We start from the raw sequence: 21,919 nt of genomic DNA, 5'->3' as shown, positions 1-21,919 counted from the left end.
TGACAATATTTATATATAGAACTGTTTCTCGCGTGTCATTGCATTTTCGTTTCCAATATAATTGATTATAGAACATGTTGGTCCTGGGTATCACTAACTCCAAACCTATCCATCCACCTTGGTTTCCTCGTAACCAAGTCCCAACATTAACTCGTCCAGCTTAAATACAGATAGAGACAATCTAGTTAATATCGTAGTTTGCATAGCGGCACTCGCACGCTCCAGACTCAGACTTTACGTCACCCACTTGACCACCCTCGCTATCGACACAATTTGGTGATCCTCCATCAAATGTCTTGCGCTGAACAACATCAAAATCACCCGGCCAAGCCGCAAACTTTGTGTTTTCAGCTGCCTCATCACCTCTCCTCCGCTGCGTCCACAGTGTAGCTTCGAAAAGCGTATCATCAAACGTACACTTTGCTGCACGGTTGCTCGACGAGAGCTGATCATCCGGGACGATCGTCTTGTTCATTGAGAAAGAAAACTGAAGACGCTCTTGGGATGTATCCTTGTCGAGAACCTTGAGGGTCAAGTTCGTGAATGATGGTGCAAAGGGGTTTTCAGTGGATGAGATGTTATATGAGGAGTCGTTGTTGGATGAGATTATCCAGAAGAACGTTGCTGATGAGCCCTTTTCATAAGGATAGCAGCGCCAAGTTGAGGGGTTAGAAGTACAGTCTGTGGTGGTGTTTTGGAGATCTGCTTTGAAGGCGAAAGAACCAGCCGGGAATGCAGCTGGAAGTTCTGAAGTGGAAGTCTCCTGTGGAGGAGCTCTGTCTCTGGAGTCGGTGTTAGTCAGGCTCAATGTCTCGGATATTCGACTTACTCGTCCTTCAACCCTATCGAAAGTCCAATACCCAAAGCAACAGCAACAATAGCAACGCCCACAAGCGCAATAACCAGCAAACAACACCCTCTGCGCTTATCAAGTCCACAAACTCTCCTCTCTCTACAACTCCCAGCTTCTGAATACTCATGCTCTAGGAATTTGCCCTTAGCATCGCTGTAGCTGTAGCTAGGTGGCGGGGTATAGTGCACCACGGGCGGAGCATAGTATACTCGTCCTCTAGGTATATACGCCGGTGGGATTGCATTGTTGCGAAGAGCGCGCCGCGATGACTTCCTGGGGATGCGCAGGGGAGGTGTTGGGGGGCTGTGAGATGAGGGTGTAGAGGCGATTTCGTTCTCATCGATTGAGGGGAGGTAGGGACGAGAGATGGAGTTGAAGGAGCCTGTTCTGTAGTTGTGATTTCTGTTCATTTTTGAGGTTCCTGAGGTTGTAGTTTCGTGGCTGGAGATAGTAGAGTGTATGATTGAGTTGAGTGACGACGATGATGAGCGACTATCGTCTCAACTGATTGAAGATGAGGATAAAGAAGATGTAACAAAGAGGGTAAGAGACTCAATTATAAGGCTGTGAGTGTGTATGTGTGTTTGCTGATCTGCATGCGATAGATGCAAGCCTCCATGAGTTCAGCTCAGCTCAGCCTACAGTACTTCAATTAACGCAATCAGGCTCGATGATACATTCAGCGACTTCATATACACAAATTCATATCTAGGAATTGAAAAGAAGGAAAAGGTTCAGTTATCAATTGATGACTCTATCCCTCCTCTAGACTATCGATTTCCAGCTCCTCCGTCTGCCCTGATTTTTTTGCCTCCCCCTCCGACGGTTGAGAAATTCAATTAACAATTCAATGACCCGCCCACGCGGGATCGACCTCATCCGAGGGAGGCGTTTTTGCTGCTGCTGCTAGCGCCGTTGATAGTTCGTGCTGTCTCTGCGACCTCGTGATTGGAGTCGGCCCTGGAAAAGTGGCGTTGAGCTGTAAAGCTTGGCTTGGGAAATATTGGTTTTGGGGCCGAGTTTGGACGGAGATGCATTTATCTTTATTTGATCTAGAATTCCATCTCACTCCTGCACGTTGAGGGCCGACAGTTAAAAATGGTCCTACGTATCCAGATGTGGTCTATCTTTGACGGTTTATAACCCTTGAGTCTATCCCTTGCTCTACCTGTCCAACGTCACATCAGCCAACTTCTGCTCTCCTGTAGTGATAGATCGTCTATGTAGATCCTGGAAATAATAGATACACAAGTCCCGCTGCCTACTCCATGTCATACAAAATATCCCATCATCTAAACTCCTCGGGGTATTGCTCTCTGCTTACGTCAATCAGTCAACCCTTCGATCCACCCTTCGCTTACTCCTGGCCCTCAGCTGCCTTCTCTGCATATGTCGGAGCCTCGAGCACCTCGCCCTGGTCTGTCCAGACCGCTGCGAGCTCAGTCTCGATCTCATCTCGGCGCTTCTTCCACTCATCGACTTGCTCCAGCCGCTCACGGAGGTCTTGCAACTCCTTCTCGACCTGCATTTTCTCACGCTCGGTGCCAATTCGCTCGAATTCCCACTCATCTCCCTGGTCGCCCATACCGAGGACCAAGTTATACGTGTGATACTTCTTGAGGGATGCACGTGTTGAGATGGTAATGAGAGCTGTGGGATGTTAGTCTGATGTTCCCGTCACAACTCGAAACAAACTATCACTTACTGATGCCTCTCTCCTTGCATGTTTCATACAGCAGACCCTCTACGTCGCTCGAAACAGCGCTGGTGCCCTCATCCACAATCGCATATTGCGGCTCGTGGTAGAGCACACGGGCAAAACCCATGCGCTGCTTCTCGCCTCCGCTGAGAACATCCTTCCATTCCTTTCGCGTATCCCATCCACCCTCTCTGTCAGGGAGGTATCCGAGTCGCGCAGCGTCCAGGACGCTCTTGAGGTCATCTTCGGACTTGCGCTTCTCCTTCATATCCACATGGCCATCTGGATAGATGACTTGGTCACGGAGTGTTCCGGGGCTCAGATAAGGTCGCTGGGGGAGAAACATGATGCCGTCCTGGCCGATATCCTTGGGACGACTGACTAGGCCACGGTAGACTGGCCATAAGCCGGCCAGGATTCTTGCAATAGCAGTTTTACCCACGCCATTTGGTCCAGAAATCTGGCTTTTGTTAGCAATCATACAGCTCATGTCGAGAGATAACTTACTAATAGATGTTCACCCCTTCGCACGATGATGGATAATGACTCGAGCAACTCCTCGCCTCCTTGAGGCCACAGACCAGGAGCCACAATTGGAACATGCTCGAATCTAACACCGTCAAATCCCTTCTGGATTGTTCCTGAAACATCAGACAATGAGTATAGTTCGCTTTGGCCAGCCCGAACGTGGTAGGCATCGGCATGTACCCGGTGCAATGTCGAGATGAGTGTGTACACACGGCTAGTATAGCCTGCCAGTTCTGAAAGGTCCTTAATAGAGTACATCATACGACCACCTGCATCGGCGAGTGAGAGCATAAGCCTCTTGTTGGTGATAAAATCCTTCATGCGGTTTCGCTCTCGGCCTCCGCGTACACCATTCTCGACCATCTCAGCCCGACCGCCAACGCCGCCCCATTGTGGCAGGAAGACGGGAAGCGACGCCAACAAATATCCGTATGCACTCCAACTATACTTGAGGATGAAGTCTTCCAGAATGTTATAGCGGATCTTCAGCATGTAAATACCCTCCATCCAAGTCTTCAATGACTTGAACTCGCGGTTCAAAAAGGTCTTTTCAGTATCTGCACCGCCATAAAATGCAACCTCTTCGGCGTTTGCAATCAAGCGGGCATGTAAACTTCGGAAATCACCCTCTTTTCGGCCTTCAACTGCCTTTAGCTTGCCAAATGGTGGCGAAAGTCTTCGAAGGATGCTAGCAGTCAAGAAGTAGTTGCTCATGAGGCCAGTGAGGGCAAGAGGCCCCAGCGATCGGTAAAGCTGATAATTGAAAACGCACAGGTCGACGAAAGGTTTGCCGAGCGATGAGTAGATGTTGGCTGCAGCCGCACAGAACAGAGTCAGGTCTTGAGTGATGAACTGATCGGCGCTTTGGCCAACACCACCGTCGAGGTTAGACAGCTTGTAGTAGTTAAGGTTATCGTTGAGGTAAAGGTCATGGATGTAGCGTGTAAGTCGCGTGCGGAAGGCAATAGAAACCTTTGACTCCAGGAACTTAATCATGGCATTGGTATATGAGGCAAACCCTCCAAGGCCGCACCACTGGGACATGTGAGTATAATGACTTCAATCTTAGGTCGAGTACTTACCTTGAGAATGCCCCAAAGGAACGCCTTTCCGTTTCCAGCCACCAAATCACGTACAATCTCACCATCCAGACGGGCGACAACAAGTGAGAGATACGTTCTTAGCATCAAGAACACACCATGACTAACAAGCAACCCAGCTTCCTTGCTGGACCATCTGGGTATCATGATGCTCATGAGACTGAGGAATTGGTGCAAGAAAGCAATGTTGAGGCCTGGCTTCGTTTGCGCTGCTGGTACAGTTCCCTCCCGGAGTCCAGATACCCGAGGGGGGTTTAGGAACAAACGACGATGGGCGTCGAAAGTGAGTGGCTTGGTTGTGTTGATGACCACCTTGGATGTGCCATCCTTGTATGGAACGTAAATGGTACGCGATCCGTCCTTGTTGTGAAGCCAGGAGTTTGTGCGCACAAGTTTCCGACCCTGTTCACGCTCATGCCGTCGGTTCTTCCACCATCGACGCCCTCCTACTCCTCCAAGGATAATTGAGATAGCAAGGGCCAATGTCGCGAGTAGACGAGTCGTGCGAGTCGTTCCGCGCAACCTTGTCTTTATCTTGCCAGTCCATTTATCGAGGAAGGCGGCTAGCTGCTCCTCGGCAGCAGTATGCCGCAGCGTTGATTGCGCAGCCATGAGAGACAGTATCCGATGGTGAGATGGGATGCAATGTTTGGCGATGACGTTGAATGCTGTATATTGTCGTTGGAGAAGCTTCCCCACAACAACCGAGTCTCTACGAGGCTCAAATGCGCTTTCTTTATGTGTCCATTAGTGTATCGCGTGGAATGTGAAGGTTTCGACGGCAGATATTAAAAAAACGTGGTTGTATGAATATCTTTGCTAAGTCCAAATATGGTTGAGGCTGACTTGTATCAAAAGTTGTCATGAGCATGTGAAATACGGGTATCCGAGGCAAGTGGCACATGGGACGGTCTGCGCCTGCTGCGACCTCACCTAAGCTGCAGCCGACGGATGCGGCGAGCGGGAATGACGACACAGCATCCAATCACATGATGGCCAAAAAGCTGGGGAAATATGGGGGAGCATCTGTTAATGGAGTAAGCTCTTGATTGGTTCGATCTATCATAAGTGGACTCAGTCTCTACCCTACAGTTTACGAGATAAGTCAATTAACGATTCACATGTGCTCTACGATGGACTGAGTGCAAGATATGAGTTGCTTATTGTCTGATGCCTACTGTGATGTTTTCTGTTGCTCGTTGGTATCGATTTACGGCATCGGGGCTTGTTCAACCTTTGTTCAACCGTTCTTTATGATTTAGATGCTAGATAGCCATAAAATTTACAGGTTTCCTATTATATGCATGTTGCATGAGCATGGATATCATAGGAAAAAGACAGAGACCATACCCAGGAAAGACACAACCCGTAGCCTTGATACTCTTTAACTGGTAACAGACACTGCCCGCATTGGCTGTGGTGCCTGCAAGACTGAGGGAGGCCATGATCCAGCGTGCTTGATTGCACGAGATGGGAGAAGCACTCAAGTCTTAGCTTGGATCGTGCGCAAGGAGTGTTGGGTATTTAGTTAAAACACTAGAAATCTCACAGTTGCACGGTAACCTAGACTCCAGATACGTCCGTATGGCTCAGTGGGTTGCGATGCGAACTGTGCTCTGGACTTTCCTTCGCCTAGTTCTGGGGTTGATGGAGTTTACATGATTAATGTGATATGGTATCGGGACGGCTGAGAGAACAACTAACTAAAGACGCAAGACTACCTAGGTAACAAGCCTCATTTGATGATAAGTGGATGGCTTACGATTTAAGAGAAGGTGCTCGCCAAAGCCACAGCAAACAGGATTCATGGAAAGGCGATTGACAGAAGTTAACAAGAACGCAAGGGTCCATAGCTAGAGGAGGTCTCTGTAACCGGCCACAGCGGGTATGTAGGTCTCTCAAGTGGTCGAGGCCAAAGGGCCCACGATGGATGGAGACATCACTGATCCGGGCGCCAACACGACCAATCATACCACACGGGTAAGGACATTGCTCCCGGGCCGACAGGGATCATGTCTCTTTTCCGTGTCTCAGTCGTGAAAGAGCATGGAATTGAGGTTTGGAGCTTGAGCTGCAGAATGGAGCATGAATGACAAGAAGTTGTTTTTGACGGGTATTCGTGGAACTTGGTGAAAGAAGGATCGATAAGAGTTTGCAGTACCCATAGCTTGCTGAGTGTGCATAATCAACTAGCGAGTCAATGACACCGACCTACCTAGCTAATGAGCCTGGTTAGGTTGTCAGAGCATGGACTGAACAGTATCACTTGCTTCTAACCCAGCAATATCATTTACGAGCAAAACAAACTCACCGGATCTAACACTGATCATCGACTTATCGCTACCGCTCGCTTGAGGTTGCATGCCACGAGGAAACATTCAAAGAGCGTGCATGAGGCATCTCATCCCGTACGTCAGTGGTCATGTAGCACACGGGTGTGAGTTACATGGTGGCAGCCTCAAGACCACCATCAGGATATGGATGGAACAGGACAGACAAGGAAGAAGCTTGAAAAGCTGGGGATAGAAGCTTGGGCCAGGCTTGCCTGGTTAACGAAAAACATCAATCTGAGTGAAGTTTTTCAGCTGTTTGTTTATGCAGCACTTGAAATTAAGCTCCTTTTTTTTGTTCTGGTGAGAGTGCTAAAGAAAAGCCTACTGTTGGAAGATCGAGGACATGGGTTAGAGAAAATGGCACTATTCCTTGTTGGTGGACAGGAGGACTACCTAAACGCTCTTGGTTGTCTGCTAACTTCCCACCGGAGCATTATCCGGCTAGTCTACGGCGGGCATTTAGACCAGAAGATGGCTTCTGATGGCCGTGGCTCTTTACAGATTGTTTCGTGCAGTGCGGTTCTTCACATCTCATGTTCTGATCTCTCACCTCGACTTGACAGAGTCGACATAAAGTAATGTAGGAACATGTATAAAGCCACCAAGGACAAGGGTCCTTAGGCGCCGCACCAAGCCATGAGCGGACCTTAGCCAGCCATAGGACAGGGTGGTTAAGATGAGCTTGGCGGGCACCATTATTAGCGGAGATGAGAGACAAGGGGTGCTCTGTCACGCTATTGTGAGGTGTTGTAGAGTGGCATTTTTAGACTGTGTTGCTCGCAGTCCTTAGTGCTCAAAATACAGTGCCAGTAGAGTAAAGAGAGACAGTATACGGTACTCCCCTACCACACTGGATGCTCCCGGAGTGCTAATCTCGAGTCAAACTCCACTCACACCTCCCATTCCAACCCACCCCAGCCTCTGGGAGCAAGAAAACCTCAGACCTTGACAGGGGGTATAAAAATAAACTCATCAGAAAGCCTATTAGAAACATAACCATTTACACACATATTTCTGTCGTCCAAGATCGAGGTCCTTAGTTTTCTTACTCTAATCCACCCCAGTTAAGCCCAAGTCGAGCCCCATCCCGTTCGGCCATTCTCAGAGACATCTCACAGGCTCACAGTCTTCCACTATCCCCAGCGACCCTGCTGCTCACTGTTTCCAGCGCATAGCACCCCCGGCTTCCAGCACATCTTCCCACTGTCGCTGGCACCCCGTTGCCGTCGCCGCCGCCGCCTGCCTTTCACCAACCTTGACCTTTTCCACTCTCCATTTCTCATCATCTGTAATAAACTATCCTGACCTGACCAGGGAGGAAAAGAGAGAAAGTAAAGACAACCCCCCTGCGCGCATTGCAACTGCTGCACCTGGCTGGTTCTGTTCTGGTTTTCTCCATTTCCCACCCCAATTTCCTCTTCATTCAGCTCCATCTTAAAGGCAATCATTTCGCTTGCGCGCCCAGCAGCCCAAGTCTTTTTCAGCCTCCGATCCGCCCGCTTTCGCCTTACCTACTGTACGGATACCACTGGGCTCTCTCCTCCGCCCGTCCTCCGTCTTTCCTCGTTCACACCGAGCGAGCTCCATCCCCGACCGACGCAATCCCCCGATCAGGTTTCCTGACTTCTGCGGCCGTCTCGACGATTGGGACAATTCATTCATTCCTTCGTTCACTTCTGCGACCCTTTTGGTCGATTTTACAGCTTCGCTTCATAATCGATTCTCGGTGCCGTTTGACTTCCAGCCTCCCCTGCCTCGGTCCAAACGCGCCGTAATTTCCCACCGTCGCCCTTTTCCTCTACGCCTGTATACCCCGTCGACTGTTTCACACTCGCCGCTCCGAACTGCTTCGTTTCTTGTCGCGATTTAGGCCTCGATAGGCCATATTTGAAAGAGTTAGGGGTTATAGAATAAGCTGGTTTTGCTTGGCCGTGATCAACGACGTGAGTTACCTATCATTCTTCGCGCGCCTGCACAAGACCTTGCGCGATCGATGGGACAGTACGACTTCAGCAGGAATCTGTTTTCAAATTCGTTGCGCGGAGGGAGCAGTTGTGCTGGAACGAGTTGTTTGCTGCATCAGACACAGGATCCCGTTTCTCTGCACTCCCGATCCATCAATAGTCTCTATTCACAACGACCTGCTTCACCATCCTTTACACCAAGTTACAAAGAAACACCAGCTGACAATTTCACAGAATAATAGCAAACATGTCAGACAAGCTACAATCAAACCCGAACGACGAAATTCAGCCCCAGGCGAACTCTGCCGATGCTGAGATGTCTAACAAGGTTCAATTATCTTCAGAAGGGGGAGCGAGCTCCAAGAAAGGTCGTGGTCTCCTTAAGGTCCCATCAAGATCATCATCACAGCGGAACCAATCGTCACCAACATCTACGGGGTTGAGTGGGGCTACAGTCAGCGACCCCCGGAACAGCATCGGCAGTCGATCGAAAGACTCCAAAGGTAGCCTCCGTGCGCGACGACGGAACGGAAGCACTTCAAGCAACAGGACAGGCGGCGAGACTGAACCCACAAACACTGCTGCAAACACTCAGCCAAACTCTCCTGTCGCCCCCGCCCAGAAGAAGAAGAGCCGTGGTGGCCTGTTGGCTTTTCTTGGATGTTGTGGTACCCCCGAGGGCCCAGCTGGAAACGAGGATAACAACGAAAACGTGCACAAGCTTGACGTCCTACCTCCGCGCCCAACTTCCGCAAGGTCACGAACCAACACTCCCCAGGAACAGCCCAGACCAGCCTCCCAGAGAGAACCTCAAGCAACCGTATCCGCACCGGAGCCAAAGGACGAGGCTACCTCGTCAGGCTCAGCCAACAACGAAGCCACAGCGACAGAGCAAGCCAACAGGGAATCGAAGCAATCGATTCCTCCTGCAGTGACAGTGGAGCCCCCCAAGCCGACACCCACAGAAGAGGAGCCAAAGGTCGCAGACAAGACGGGTAATGACGGTGATGTGAACATGCAAGATGCTGCCACTGAAGAGCCAGAAGAGGCACCATTGGCCCCTGCAGTCGAAGCCCCAGCTCAAAGGACGATACCACCTCCTCCCCCACCCCCAGGTCCTGGTCCGGCTGTCGTGGCACCCAGCCAATTCACAGACGCTGGCCCATCAGCACCCGAGCCGCAGAAGTGGTTATTGCCCCCCATTGCCCCGGAGCACAAGGGTCGAAAGTGTCTTGTTCTCGACCTCGACGAAACTCTTGTCCACAGTTCTTTCAAGGTATGCTTTGAGTAAAGGTGGATCATGGGATATGCGCTAATTATCATGCAGATCTTACATCAGGCCGATTTCACAATCCCTGTCGAGATTGAGGGCAACTACCACAATGTCTACGTGATCAAGCGACCCGGCGTCGACGAATTCATGAAGCGAGTCGGTGAGCTCTACGAAGTTGTTGTCTTTACAGCATCTGTTTCTAAGGTGAGTCTGCCCAATCACGGATGATGAATGAGCAACCTAACAATCTGCAGTATGGAGATCCGTTATTGGACCAGCTCGACATTCACAAGGTCGTTCATCATAGACTATTCCGCGAGAGTTGCTACAACCATCAAGGAAACTATGTCAAGGACCTGTCCCAAGTTGGACGTGACCTGAAGGATACCATCATCATTGATAATTCGCCCACCTCATACATCTTCCACCCACAGCACGCCGTCCCCATCAGCAGTTGGTTCTCTGATGCGCACGACAACGAGCTACTAGACCTGATACCCGTTCTCGAAGACTTGGCAGGGCCCAACGTGGCCGATGTCAGCCTTGTCCTCGACGTCACTCTCTGAAGCATGAACCTTTCATAAAACAACTTTTTTTTACTTTGTCAAAAACACTTTTCAACGATTCGAACTACAACCCTTGATCTGCAGAGTTGCCATCATAGCGGAAGGCGTTTGGTTGAGAGCTTTCGTTTCCTGGTGTAGATGTACTATTGTCTAATCATACATAATTGAGCGGGTGGCACGAAACGAAACGAAACGGACCTTACCATTACGCTCCAACTTCCTTTTATACAAAAGATACCTGGCGGTCTTTGGTCGACATCAGCACAGAGGCCTCTTGCAGCAGGCTTTGCCATTACATCTCACAGATTCGAAGCACAAAAGATGGATCAGCATCAGGAGAGGCAACGGGACACATATCAGGGGCTCTTCATCTCCAGGGACGGAGAGGAATGACGGGTAGGATGTCGTGTGCAGTATACGCTGGGCTGAAGCAACAGGCAGTCTCACAAGAAGAGCCAAAAACCTGTCTTACCATCTCCTGGGGATGATAGAGCTGGAGGAGGAAATGGGCAAGTGGAGTGTATGGATGACGCGCCAGCGATGCGCGGAATGTTTTTTATTATCTTGATTCCCTTTGTCTTATGGTTTCTGTCTTTGCTACCGCTTCTTATTCTTCATCTTGTCGTTGTTGTTTATTTTTTTGATTATACACCACCCCCTGATACATTCATATCGAGTCTGCTAGCGGACTCGGAAGCGAGCAAGAGAGCGTTTGTCGTTGATATCCAATCCGCCTGACTAAATGATAGGATCAGCAGGTGTAGAGGCTACAGCCATCTCTCCCATACATAGTCTCACTAAATTGTAAAATTTCTTAACAAGAAAAAAATGACGGCGTTTTTTTGAATTGGATAAATCACATGTTTTCTTTTTGAAGCTTGACTTGAATTGGCAAACTATCGCATGGTCGATAGCTTGTAGTGGTGGAGCTTACAGCTCATATTGTGGAGAGAGCTGTTCCCTGTGGTCCCTGACCTAAGGTTGGAAGAGGCTGGAGCTCTCTAACTCGGACGCCAACGCCACCGGAAAATCATAGCACCGCGTCCCCTTCTTTCTGGTGAAGGTGGCCTCAACTAACTCCCTAAACAGGGTGCTCCATTTACGGGGGGGAATTGCACAACACCTCCATTAATTTAGTCCCCGTGTCGTCTCTCTCGATCTTGGTTCCATCAACGTCCAACTACCAAACCATCCTCTCCTTTATTTCTCTCCTTCGCGCCTTAGGTTCTCGGAATCCTGCAGCGATTCCTTTGTCACGCCTCCTTGTCCAGGTTTAATTCTTCAACAATGGTATGACTGCTTGACTCCCACGACTTCAATTGAAGCTAGTGTCGCATTGCGACTGAGCTCGAATGGTAACTCAAGAACATCAATTTGCTGACATATTCTCTTCTTAGTCTTCTCCTCGCCCTTCTTCTCCCGTCAACGGCGGCGCTGCTGCCAGCGGTGCTAACATCGGCCGTCCCTCATCCCCTGCTATTCCTGGTGGTCCCCGTACTGCTATCCGACGACGCGCTGCTGCCGACCAGAAGGAGAAGATTGCCAATGCTCGACCAAGCAGCACTCGCGCCGCTGGCGCCGGTGGTTCCAGCAGCACCATGCTGCGTACGTTGCCCTTTGCCTCGAGAATTGGGACATAAAGCCATTGGACGACTGTACTAACAAACTCGACAGGACTTTACACCGATGAGTCTCCCGGTCTGAAGGTCGACCCCGTTGTCGTTCTCGTTCTGTCCCTTGTCTTCATCTTCAGCGTCGTTGCTCTTCACAGTACTTCACCCCTCTACCCCCGCAAACATCAATTGTGCGTGCTAACTCTATCTCAGTTATCGCCAAGATTACCCGAAAGTTCTCCAGCTAAATTGCGCGACGAAGAAGGGGAAACTCAAAGAGAAAGGGGGGATGCTTTTTTATGGAGTAGGACCTCTCACAGACGAGAGGATGCGCCATCTGCAATGGGGTTAATACGGCCACACTGGAAATTTTGTTTGTTGTATTGCGGTTTATGAGGGGAGCCTTTGTATTATATCTCGGGAAAAAGGGTCCGAACCGACAATCTGGACTTTGACTGTTTTGACGCAAATGAATGAGACGTATGCTGAATGTATGTGATATATGCTGAACATTTGGCGTGGCTTGCCGTCTCGTTCAAATTATAGAATCTAAGCCGGGGGCTACATCGTCGACAATTCTGTAGCTGTCATTGCATTTGCTGAAGGGCTAAAAGCTCTTTTATGGTGCATTGCTCTTGGTTTAAGGTAGCTCTCGTAGCCTAAGGTACCGTAGCTAGAGGTCGCCAGCCTTACAAAAAGCAACTATCGTATTTCACCATCACTACGACTGGCCTCGCAGACTGCCCATCAAGGGTAGATTTCCCTCAGTTTTTAATTGCATGAAGATTAAATCATATACTTAATATTTATGGCCCAGAATGTACTTAGCTGTCTATTTGAATTTGTATCTATTGTTAGTGACGACTTAGATCATTGTTGACACCTCTATGGCTGCTAACCAACTCTTAGACTGCCTGGATCCTATTCATTGGTGTTTAATAGACGAAAACCTAGATACTGTTTGGGGCTCGATGGGACAAAATATCAAGAAGTTCCAGTTTCTCTTCATAAATCAAAAGATGAAACGGATATGTCTTGTTCGCTCAATGAGGCATACATTCTGATGATGGTCCAAGGTGGTCGAGCTGAGCTTCCAAATAGAGGCCGAAATGCTGTGCTTTGCTAGGTTATTAGTAACAACTAGGACGTACCTGTAACCAAGAGTAGTAGAGGGCCTTAAATACTGCCAATGAGTCGAGCGGATGAATTAGAATGGGAAATATTGGATGTCATGGTGAAGCTCCGAACCCTTTTTAGGCCCTTGCGTCCGTGGAATGCATGCTTCGGATCCGACTGTTGCTTCTCGCCAAAATAAAGCCTCAGAAGAACAAAGGCTCTGATGGACAAACATTTTCTGATAATAGGCGTATCTATAGCCGACCTATATGAGTAGCTACGGCCAACAGCCCCTGAATCCCGGTCTCTCAAATCGTCTCACCTAACGAGCCCATGATATGTTGGGACGACCTTTCCTGCACCGTCCTCGCCAATGTAATACATGTCTTTTCTATAAAGAGATAAATAATGCCGTAGCCAGATACTAAGTAAAGCGGCTACATAGCTAGAATAATACAATAACAGTAGGTTTTTAATAACAAAATCAAAGGTATCATGCATTATTCTAAGAAAAGAAGAAAAGAAGAAAACATATAATAACTTTAACATTAAGTCTTAACAGATAACGCAGGTAGTGCCTTGAATCTCAAGATCTGAACGAACAAGCGGGATCAATTTACAAGCATAAAGAAGATTAGCAGGGCTGTGACAGGCGGTAGTTTAGGAATAGTTTAGATCAGGTCACAAAGAAAAGCAGTGAGATAATCACAGTATAGGAACACTTGAGATATCCTTTCTATAAAAAGTTCAAGTATCTGGTGTCGATGCGACATATCACTCAAAAAAGGGGAGATTGTTGTTTTGGTTACGAGGCGCTACATATCACAAAAAGAAAACCAGCATAAAAGAGGCCTCCTTAATATTTAGTCTCAACAGAGCACACAGCTGCTACCTTGAACCTCAAGATGTAGCAGAATAAGGCTGGTTAGTCGACCGAGACTGGCTTGGCAGGTTAGTGAATATATTGGATCAGTTCACAAAGCAGTAAGATAAACACAGTATAGGAACACCTGATATGTATTCTCTATAAACAAGTCCAAGGACCGATGTTGACGCCGCAGATCACTCAAAAGTCAGGAGATCCACCTCAGGTCCTTCTTTAGAGGGACCGGTCTTATCAAGCATTTGGCGCAAAAGTTTGTTGGTCGTGTCGAGGTGAGCGCCGTTCTCCCGGTTGACCTCGAGGAGATCGTTGGTGTTCTTGACGCTTTGGCCTATGAGCTGTCTCAGAAGGCTGTTGTTGGCTTCGAGATTGTCGGCGACTCGGTTCATGGTCACCTCGAGCCGAGCGATCGAGCCCTGCAGCTGGCTTTCAAGGGGTGGAGGGCCGTAGCGAGGAATGTCCTGGAGCTGAGGGACAGTAACACTTCCAGGAACGGACATGCCCTTGGGAGAAACCACGTCGCGCTGCTCAGACTTGATGATAGGTGTAGGATTGTTTGAAAGGAAACTAGTTCTCTCAGTATGAGGCACCTTTCCATCGGGAGCAGACCTGGGCTTAGACTCCTCAGAACGGTTCTGAAACTTTCCTTCAGGAGCAACACCAGGCGTCTCCTGAATCGCCTTGACAGATGCTTTGGCTTCTTTTGATTTTCTAGTCCATTCCATCTTTGTAGACCATTCATAGGACTTCTTGAGAAGGGTAAGTCGGGGAAGTACCGTCAGGATTGGTCTTAAACTTACAGTGTTGCCGTTAGTGATGCCGAGTGCCATTTTCTGGAGGGCCTCTCCGAGTTTAGCAGCCTTTCCAACGGGCTGGAGAACAAGATTAGAGGGCATCCTCAAGTAGGAGAGGAGGGCGGAGTTTACCTAATTGCATTCACGGTGGTTGCGGGCGCAGTCGTAGCAGCTGGGACCGTCGAGCTTGGCTGGCGATAGGAGTCAGGACTGATCTCGGCACAGACATTGAGAGGGAAAGGAGAGCAACATACAATCTGTATAGCAACAAACGTGTTCAGGTCCATTTTCGGCCATTCTCAAGATGCATCCTGTGCAAGGAGTAACGCGTGGCTTGCCCTTAGAAGAGTTGTCGGTGCGCCTCTTCTTCTTCGCAGGAGCATCATCGCCAGTAGTGTTGTCAACGACATGATCGGGCGGACGGTAGAAGATATCATCCTATGAATTCTTCGCCTTCCTCTTATGGCTCCACAATCTACGAGCCGCTGGCTCCTGAATGGGCCATGTCAGCTCGAGGTGAGTAGAGAGAGGGTGAAGAAGGGGACAACTCACGAGCTCGTCAATCTCAGGCGGCAAACGTTTCGACAAAGGATCACCACTCATTGTAGCGAACCGAGACTGAATCTCATAAGGGAGGCTGCTTTGAGTGAAGAGAAAATGGGGAGTGGATTGTGATGAGGAGGAGAGAGACTCGGGGCCCAGGAGAAATAAAGGCACCCCATCCGCTAGTTACTTTGGCCTGCCAGGCCGCCATCACTGCCAAACACCGAGTAAATAGCTTTTACTTCCACCAAAATCTTTCATTTTCTATCTACTTTAGGGCAAACGTATGTCTACCTGACTTATTGTCCGTCTCGACATATACAAGATCACTACACTCCAATACAAACGATCACTCCTTTTACAGCAGCAGAAATAGACGTCTATTAGGACTGTATATGCATACAAACCTTGTTCTTCTTCTTCTCAAGCTAACATATGGTGTAATTACAAGCCCTCGATCCACTACCCAAAAAGCCCTTCGACACACACTACCCAATCTCTTCAGCTCGACCAGTTCAGATATTCCCATCCAAAGTCCCATAACACGTTGACGATAAGCAAATGACAGAAGAGATTCTCAATTTGACTTAATAACTAACTACTACTCAATAAGCCATACCACTAGTCCAATCCAATACAATTCAAATCCCCTAAGACCAGTTCTTAAGATCTCAGAGACGAACCACACGGGCTCCCCATCCTTAGATTCGGGCCACATAGATAGACTAACCTCTCAACTCCCTCTCAAGAGCATCAACCTTTGAATTAAGCTCGTCATACTTATTCTTCAAAGCCTGCATCTCCTCACTGTTTATCAGCCACTTCTCTTCCAACGCCTTAATCTTAACCTCCAGAGCCTTCAACTCCTTGTCTCTAGCGACCTTATCCTCCTTCTCCTTCTCTTTAACTCTGAGCCTTTTTAAAAGAACGCGGATAAGGACCAGACACGCCCAGGAAATCGTCACACCCACCCATATTTCCATCAGAGCCAAGGGTGGCAGTGGTAAAATCACCAATCTCTGAGCAACTCTCGGCAACAGCATCGTCTAACGATTGTCTAAACAGTTCACATCTTCTTTCATCCTATTGACTCAAGTCAACGTTGGTAGGGAGGCACATGAATCACTGTATAAACTTGCCGATCTTTGAACATTGAGATTCCCATCTTGAGACAACTCAGCCATGCGTAAAATTTCAAGATGTAGTCATAATCGCTTGAGAGAGACGTCAATACAAAGACAGAATAAAGTGGGCGTCGAATGTATTTCACTTACACGTATTCTTTCCAGTTCGCTCTGTTATTCAGGCATCTCTACTTGCGTTTTGGTTGAGCGAGGTATGATTGAATATGGTAGCTGTGATGCAAGTTTGTGAACGAGATGTTCAAGTTGAAAAGGCAGTCGATTTGAGAGGGAGCCCTGATTGAATTACATGTTCCTTTTTCTGGCCTTGCTATCCCCTGTCCGAGAGGTCAATATGCAGAGACAGGGATTACATGGTAAGGTACTAGTATATGCACGTCGGCTGAGTGTTTGTATAATCTACCATCGCCAAACCAAACCAATGACAAGAGGCGTCTACACATACACCAACGCGGTCGTTTGCACAAATAGGGACACAATATCAAACAGTACGATTCATTTGTTTCGTGCTTAATGCGGGTATCCTAGAATCTTGCAGGTTTGTCGAATTCACATCGTCTATTGCGTTTACCGCCTCAACTTCCTGATGGGCCTGATGCATCTCCCCGATTCATCTTCAAACTCTCCTCCATCGCCCGCTTCAACTCCTCGTCATCGTCATCGCCAGCACCCGCTGCGCTCTTCCCCTTTGCCATCTGCTTTCTGTACTCTTCCTCCGCCAAGCTCTGTCGCTTGACGTACTCCATCACGATATCTTCCTCAGACCGCTGATTGCTTTCTTGTTCCATAGCTTCCTTCGACGCCGCAATGGCCCGTTCAAACTCATCATCGTTTTCTTCCCTCGGTGGGAGTGGCGGCGGAGGTTGGTTCCTGGAGGCTTCAATGGCTCGCTTGAGCTCCGCATCGTCTTCCTGGGTGGAGGTCTGGGCGGGAGGTTGAGACACAGTATCCGTTGCATCAAGCTCTGGCACATCAGAATAGTCGGGCAACGGCACATCGTTACCTAGACTCTGCTGGATCGCCTGCTCGACAAGGGCCTGATACTCCTCGTCTGTGATTTGATAGTCGGCATCTTCAAAAATGGACGGATCTTTCAAAGGAAGCGGGCCTGCCTCGCTTGACCCAACTTGTTGCCGAACAGCCTTGATGCTCTCACGGATAGCGGCCTCCACCTGGGCGTCTTCCTCACTGTTGCCACGAGATGTCTCAAGCACTGACGCCCGAATGGCCTTTTCAAGCTCGGGATCCTCAGATGAGCTCGTTTGTATACTTGAAGCATCACTTGCGTTTGATTGTGGGACAGGGGCGTCCAGGAATCCCCTCTTCCATACATCCTTGTCGGCGTGAAGTTTCTTTCGTTCTTCAAAAGACATCTTCTTGGTATGTCGCCATCCGGTACGTGGCCGCTCAAACCCAGCCTCTGAGCTGTCAAGCCGGGGCTCTTCAGGGCGTTTTCCTGCAACCTTTTCCTTTCTCTTCCACTGATAGAAGTTCTTGAGGTCAAACTTGACGTTATTCCATCTTTGAACGACGTCATCTCTTTCACCTGGTGTTGCCTCTTGCATCTCGTGCTGACCTTGGGTAGCTCGCGACGAGGTGATATAGTTCTGGACACTCTTGGCAAAGTACTTGGAGACCTCTGCATTCACACCCTGCATGGTGTAAGCTGGGATGGCCCAGAAACCTGTTTTGTGTCAGTACAACATTCTCAACGCTTCGACAACAAACTTACCGGCTGCTGGCTTCGCAATCAGACCTCCGATACCCTTGCCAAAGCCTTTGACCAGCCCCTGGACTCCCTCCTTCTCGGCACCTTTCAAAGGCTGTGTTACCAGACCAGTAACGCCATCAAACAGACCATAACCAAACTCCTTGCCTGCGACTACGATTCCAGAACCAACTCCCGTTACCTTCTCGACCGGGCGAATAGTATCGTCATTATACAGCCTTGGCATGTTTCTGAAACCTCTGGCTAGTCCAAGGCAGAAGTTCATTGGTGTTCTGGCACCAGTGGTCACAACTCGACCAACCCCCTTTCCAGTACCGACGGCGGCATTCACGTAGTTGACAGGTGACGCACGTCTCTGCTGTTTGCTAGCCGCTTCTTTGATCTGCTCTCTCCAAGATTTGTCATTGACCGATCCTTGGGTACTTGATTGGCCTAGAGACCAAGGACGAGAGACGCTGGATGCTGTATCGCTCAAAGTTGGCTGCGAGGTATTGGAGTGAGCAGTAGTAGGAACCGTAGAGTCCAAAGTCTCTGTGTCTGCAATACTAGGTGCAGGTGTTGATCTTTTCTCCGATTCATTGCCCTGAGGCACGGGGAGTGACGTCTCGCTTCCTGGTGCTAGAGGGGTGGCGGCATCCCGCGCTTCTCCTTGTGTTGAGTTCTTCTTCTTGGGCTGCGACATGCTCTTGAAAAGCTCCCTGGGCATATCGGCGATTGCCATTCCGATTCCTCCTATATCGGTGACAAGCGACAACGTGCAAGCAGAGATTGGGTCAGTCGGCTGTTCCTCTGTGTTGTACTCTGTCATACGGTATCTGTACATGTTAGCTCAACCCTGAACAGTTTTCGTATCTCGACTTACAGCTTTAGGTCAGACCATTGCAGCAAGCCTTGCTCAACCAACACTGCAGCCGCAAACGCACTCAGCCTTACTTGACTTCTCCTTACACGCCATGCAGCGGCTCGGCTTGGTGCCAAAGTACAACGCAACTTGTCCGTGTCCAGATGATCGTGGAAGCTCTTACCGCCCACATCGGTTCCTCGTTCTTCTCTGATCTTCTGGCCCAGCACCTTGGCCTGCTCTAGAGTCTCGGGTTTGACGCAAAAGTTGATGGCTTCGGCGAGCTTCTCCGCTGTCAACTGCTTGTATGGAATAGGGTCGGGGCCTGCATTTGCTCTCGCTATCATAGCACCCCAGAATGGCTGATCACCAAAAAAGGGGACCACAAGAGTAGGTTTTCCTGCCTTGATACCAGCGGCAGTGGTGCCAGCACCACCGTGATGTACCACACATGAGACGTGCTCAAACAGCCAGTCGTGGGGAACATTGCCAAGCATAAACACGCCATCAGGTTTACCAAGATCATCGGCACCCAGCCCACCCCAGCCCTTGGAGACTAATGCCCTGACGCCCGAGAGTCTGACTGCCTCAAAGATCATCTCGGTCATGGCATTGGGATCATCGACAACGATAGATCCGAAGCCGATGTAAACAGGAGGTGGGCCATCTCGGAGAAATGCTTCAAGGTCTGGATCAGGGGTGTATGAGGAAGCAAGGTTGAGAAAGTAAAAGCCAGCAATGTCGATATGTCGTCCCCAATCGTTGGGCTTGGGAATCAATGCCGGAGACCTGTACCAAATTAGATATATCCCTGAAATGCTTTAGAAGAACTGACCAGCAATATGTCCAGGAGATCTTGAGTCTTGCAAGAAGTCCAGGTGCCCAGATCAGTGAAAGTGGAGGAAGGTCAAGTGCCTTTTCTCGGAACCTGTTGATTACATCCCCCAAACCCTGCCATGTCATCATCTCAACAAGAGTATATGACATATAGTTCGTCATCACATCGTCTGTATTTGATGACTGGATATTGGCCAAAGGATGAGGAAAGGATCGTGTTGGGGACCAAGGCATACTAAAGGGGTAATCAGTATTCAGCATCATTGCATCAAGGCAAGAAACTCACGTAAACATCATGTGCACCGGGATGCCCAACTTTTCAGCAATATGAACATGAGCGAAGCTAGGAGGGTTCGCGATGAGAGCATCGGCAACAAAGGGCTCTTGACCAGGTCCGCCTGGCACCTCCAAAGACACGTCCAATGGAGCATTTGAGGCATGTGGTTTTGGAGGCGGACCGAGACCGTCTCCTCCTTCAATACAAGATCGCCAACATCCCATGAGAATTTCTTGAATACCTTTTCGGCGTTTGCTTACTTCGCCACTTGTGATGGCATCGAAACCAGGCATGAGACCGGGGTGTTTGACCATAAATGCCATCAGTTCGGCAGGGTCGCCACCAATGCTGAAGAACTCGAGACCATTCTCTTCAACAAAGGATTGGAAAGTAGGATGAGTAGCAATCCGAACTCTGTGTCCGTAGGTGTCCTTCAGAACCTTTCCCAGCGCAACAAAGGGTTGAACATCACCACGAGATCCCACAATCTGTACGACGACATTGAGTTTGGGTGGTGGTGTTTGTCCGGGCAGACCTCCCAGACTGGGAGGGATATATGCAGGAGGAAGCTCAGGTTGTTCAGGCTCAGGTGCAAGTTGACCTTGCAAAGTTGGAGCAAGAAGGTCTGTAAGTCTCCTGTTCTTAGCATTGATATTAATATTGACTCGACCATCGCCTAGAGAATGACGCGGGTTAGTTTATATGTTTCACATGCAGAGGCATATGGTATGTTATGTACCAGTTATCGCTGCACCAGCGTCAAACCCAGGCTGTGAGAAATGAACCTGATCATGATTCTCTCCGTAAGGGGGCGGTGCTCCATGTCCCTCAGCAGGGTTGATATCTGGTAACTGAAGGTCGTCTGAGGCTACAGCCCCTGTGTTTGTGTTATCGCCATCGCGGGGTTGATGCTGCCGACCCGCAGCAGCTTTTTCATCAACAATGCCTGCCATGGCAGCTGCTCACAGGTATTGAGAGGTTTGAGAGGAGATCTAAGTTTGGATGATCATTTGATAGTGAAGAGTGAGACTTGTAGGTTATTATAGATAATGCGTTGAAGATAAAAGAGGTCGGCGGTTAACTTAGTGATTAATGTTAGTGGGGGAGGGAAGTTGAAACAACGACGTCAGCGGATACGAATCAGGAACGAGGCAAGGATGTTAAGCCTCTAAGCCACACGAGACCTAAATAAACTGCGCTTGAATGATGCCTATTATGGTAAATTAATCGATCAATTTTGTTTCTCGGACTCGCATTTTGTGAGAGTGATTAATTGTTGTTAGTTGTGAGCTTACTCTTTCACTTACGCAAGCTGTGAAACACGAGATCAATCACGCCCGAATAGGACCTGTCTTGGCTTAATGATTGTGATTCTGCCCCGTACGGAGTAGGTAGGCAGTCTTACAGCGTTGCCCGTGTATAAGATAAAATACGACGGGAATAAGACCCTGACGATCAAGGGATAGCCGTTTTCTAGAACGAGATGCCTTGGCGTCTGACGAATCTGCCCAAACACTCTCGAAGCTATTGCATGACTTGTGCTTATCCGCCCTTGTCCGTACGCAACTCAGCCTCGACTTTCATGTTGATTCACATGTCGAAACTATTTGACATTGACTTCTGAACTGTACCATTAATCTGAGCACATGCTGTGTCAGAACTGCGACCCGCTGTCAAATGATAATACAAGGTGACCGAGTGATTAAGGCGATGCTGTGCCATCTTGCACGAGACATTAAGGCATTGTGGTAGGCGAGTTCTGCCTTTGTAGTATTGCCTGAAGTGACTGACAGCCGAGATGTACCACAACTACGTAAATTCGTTAGTG

At 49.0% G+C, this 21,919-nt stretch overlaps 7 protein-coding genes across 8 annotated transcripts; 2 read left to right on the top strand and 5 right to left on the bottom strand.

Annotated features, from left to right (window-relative positions):
* Window positions 1-1,546, bottom strand: FOXG_11188 (uncharacterized protein). The gene is made up of 2 exons (XM_018390717.1): window positions 830-1,546; window positions 1-782 (listed from the first exon to the last, which is right to left on the bottom strand). Exons 1-2 carry the CDS (start codon window positions 1,261-1,263, stop codon window positions 182-184), a joined length of 1,035 nt encoding a protein of 344 aa, XP_018249239.1. The 5' UTR covers window positions 1,264-1,546; the 3' UTR covers window positions 1-181.
* Window positions 1,547-1,848: 302 nt separating this feature from the next.
* Window positions 1,849-5,109, bottom strand: FOXG_11187 (uncharacterized protein). Its single transcript, XM_018390716.1, has 4 exons — window positions 4,163-5,109; window positions 3,060-4,115; window positions 2,559-3,012; window positions 1,849-2,503 (listed from the first exon to the last, which is right to left on the bottom strand). Exons 1-4 carry the CDS (start codon window positions 4,790-4,792, stop codon window positions 2,211-2,213), a joined length of 2,433 nt encoding a protein of 810 aa, XP_018249238.1. The 5' UTR covers window positions 4,793-5,109; the 3' UTR covers window positions 1,849-2,210.
* A 2,653-nt stretch (window positions 5,110-7,762) lies between these two features.
* FOXG_11186 (uncharacterized protein) lies at window positions 7,763-11,178 on the top strand. Of its 2 annotated transcripts, XM_018390715.1 has the most exons (4): window positions 7,763-8,456; window positions 8,712-9,753; window positions 9,805-9,954; window positions 10,005-11,178. In XM_018390715.1, the coding sequence occupies exons 2-4, from the start codon at window positions 8,725-8,727 to the stop codon at window positions 10,314-10,316; spliced, it is 1,491 nt and encodes a 496-aa protein (XP_018249237.1). In that variant the 5' UTR covers window positions 7,763-8,456; window positions 8,712-8,724; the 3' UTR covers window positions 10,317-11,178. The 2 variants fall into 2 exon arrangements, with proteins under 2 accessions (XP_018249237.1, XP_018249236.1); XM_018390714.1 differs by having other exon boundaries at window positions 7,763-9,753.
* Window positions 11,179-11,363: 185 nt separating this feature from the next.
* Window positions 11,364-12,550, top strand: FOXG_11185 (protein transporter SEC61 subunit beta). The gene is made up of 4 exons (XM_018390713.1): window positions 11,364-11,606; window positions 11,714-11,921; window positions 11,991-12,086; window positions 12,143-12,550. Exons 1-4 carry the CDS (start codon window positions 11,604-11,606, stop codon window positions 12,175-12,177), a joined length of 342 nt encoding a protein of 113 aa, XP_018249235.1. The 5' UTR covers window positions 11,364-11,603; the 3' UTR covers window positions 12,178-12,550.
* A 1,557-nt stretch (window positions 12,551-14,107) lies between these two features.
* Window positions 14,108-15,325, bottom strand: FOXG_11184 (uncharacterized protein; the record flags this gene model as incomplete). Its single annotated transcript, XM_018390712.1, has 3 exons — window positions 14,108-14,800; window positions 14,996-15,160; window positions 15,275-15,325. The coding sequence occupies 3 exons, from the start codon at window positions 15,323-15,325 to the stop codon at window positions 14,108-14,110; spliced, it is 909 nt and encodes a 302-aa protein (XP_018249234.1).
* A 665-nt stretch (window positions 15,326-15,990) lies between these two features.
* FOXG_20478 (uncharacterized protein) lies at window positions 15,991-16,240 on the bottom strand (the record flags this gene model as incomplete). Its single annotated transcript, XM_018400759.1, has 2 exons — window positions 15,991-16,166; window positions 16,237-16,240. The coding sequence occupies 2 exons, from the start codon at window positions 16,238-16,240 to the stop codon at window positions 15,991-15,993; spliced, it is 180 nt and encodes a 59-aa protein (XP_018249233.1).
* Window positions 16,241-16,875: 635 nt separating this feature from the next.
* Window positions 16,876-21,290, bottom strand: FOXG_20477 (uncharacterized protein). Its single transcript, XM_018400758.1, has 6 exons — window positions 20,831-21,290; window positions 20,101-20,767; window positions 19,813-20,049; window positions 18,999-19,766; window positions 18,140-18,951; window positions 16,876-18,091 (listed from the first exon to the last, which is right to left on the bottom strand). The coding sequence occupies exons 1-6, from the start codon at window positions 21,042-21,044 to the stop codon at window positions 16,983-16,985; spliced, it is 3,807 nt and encodes a 1,268-aa protein (XP_018249232.1). The 5' UTR covers window positions 21,045-21,290; the 3' UTR covers window positions 16,876-16,982.
* Between the last annotated feature and the right edge of the window lie 629 nt (window positions 21,291-21,919).

The sequence above is a fragment of the Fusarium oxysporum genome, chromosome 1 (assembly GCF_000149955.1).
Source record: "Fusarium oxysporum f. sp. lycopersici 4287 chromosome 1, whole genome shotgun sequence".
Lineage (NCBI taxonomy): Eukaryota > Fungi > Ascomycota > Sordariomycetes > Hypocreales > Nectriaceae > Fusarium > Fusarium oxysporum.
This window is presented reverse-complemented; position numbering and strand designations above follow the sequence as displayed.

Bases quoted from the DNA above. Each gene is read 5' to 3' on its own strand.
- FOXG_20477 (XM_018400758.1), bottom strand. From the start codon at position 21,044: ATGGCAGGCATTGTTGATGAAAAAGCTGCTGCGGGTCGGCAGCATCAA. The intron at 20,050-20,100 runs GTGAGTTTCTTG...TTACCCCTTTAG, and splicing joins CCGGTGCACATGATGTTTAC to TATGCCTTGGTCCCCAACAC. The intron at 18,092-18,139 runs GTAAGTTTGTTG...GACACAAAACAG, and splicing joins GATTGCGAAGCCAGCAGCCG to GTTTCTGGGCCATCCCAGCT.
- FOXG_11188 (XM_018390717.1), bottom strand. From the start codon at position 1,263: ATGAACAGAAATCACAACTACAGAACAGGCTCCTTCAACTCCATCTCT. The intron at 783-829 runs GTAAGTCGAATA...CACCGACTCCAG, and splicing joins TCGATAGGGTTGAAGGACGA to AGACAGAGCTCCTCCACAGG.
- FOXG_11185 (XM_018390713.1), top strand. The intron at 11,922-11,990 runs GTACGTTGCCCT...CAAACTCGACAG, and splicing joins TTCCAGCAGCACCATGCTGC to GACTTTACACCGATGAGTCT. The intron at 12,087-12,142 runs GTACTTCACCCC...ACTCTATCTCAG, and splicing joins CAGCGTCGTTGCTCTTCACA to TTATCGCCAAGATTACCCGA.
- FOXG_11187 (XM_018390716.1), bottom strand. From the start codon at position 4,792: ATGGCTGCGCAATCAACGCTGCGGCATACTGCTGCCGAGGAGCAGCTA. The intron at 4,116-4,162 runs GTAAGTACTCGA...CACATGTCCCAG, and splicing joins TCCTTTGGGGCATTCTCAAG to TGGTGCGGCCTTGGAGGGTT. The intron at 2,504-2,558 runs GTAAGTGATAGT...AACATCCCACAG, and splicing joins ATGCAAGGAGAGAGGCATCA to CTCTCATTACCATCTCAACA.
- FOXG_11186 (XM_018390715.1), top strand. From the start codon at position 8,725: ATGTCAGACAAGCTACAATCAAACCCGAACGACGAAATTCAGCCCCAG. The intron at 9,754-9,804 runs GTATGCTTTGAG...ATTATCATGCAG, and splicing joins TTGTCCACAGTTCTTTCAAG to ATCTTACATCAGGCCGATTT. The intron at 9,955-10,004 runs GTGAGTCTGCCC...AACAATCTGCAG, and splicing joins TTACAGCATCTGTTTCTAAG to TATGGAGATCCGTTATTGGA.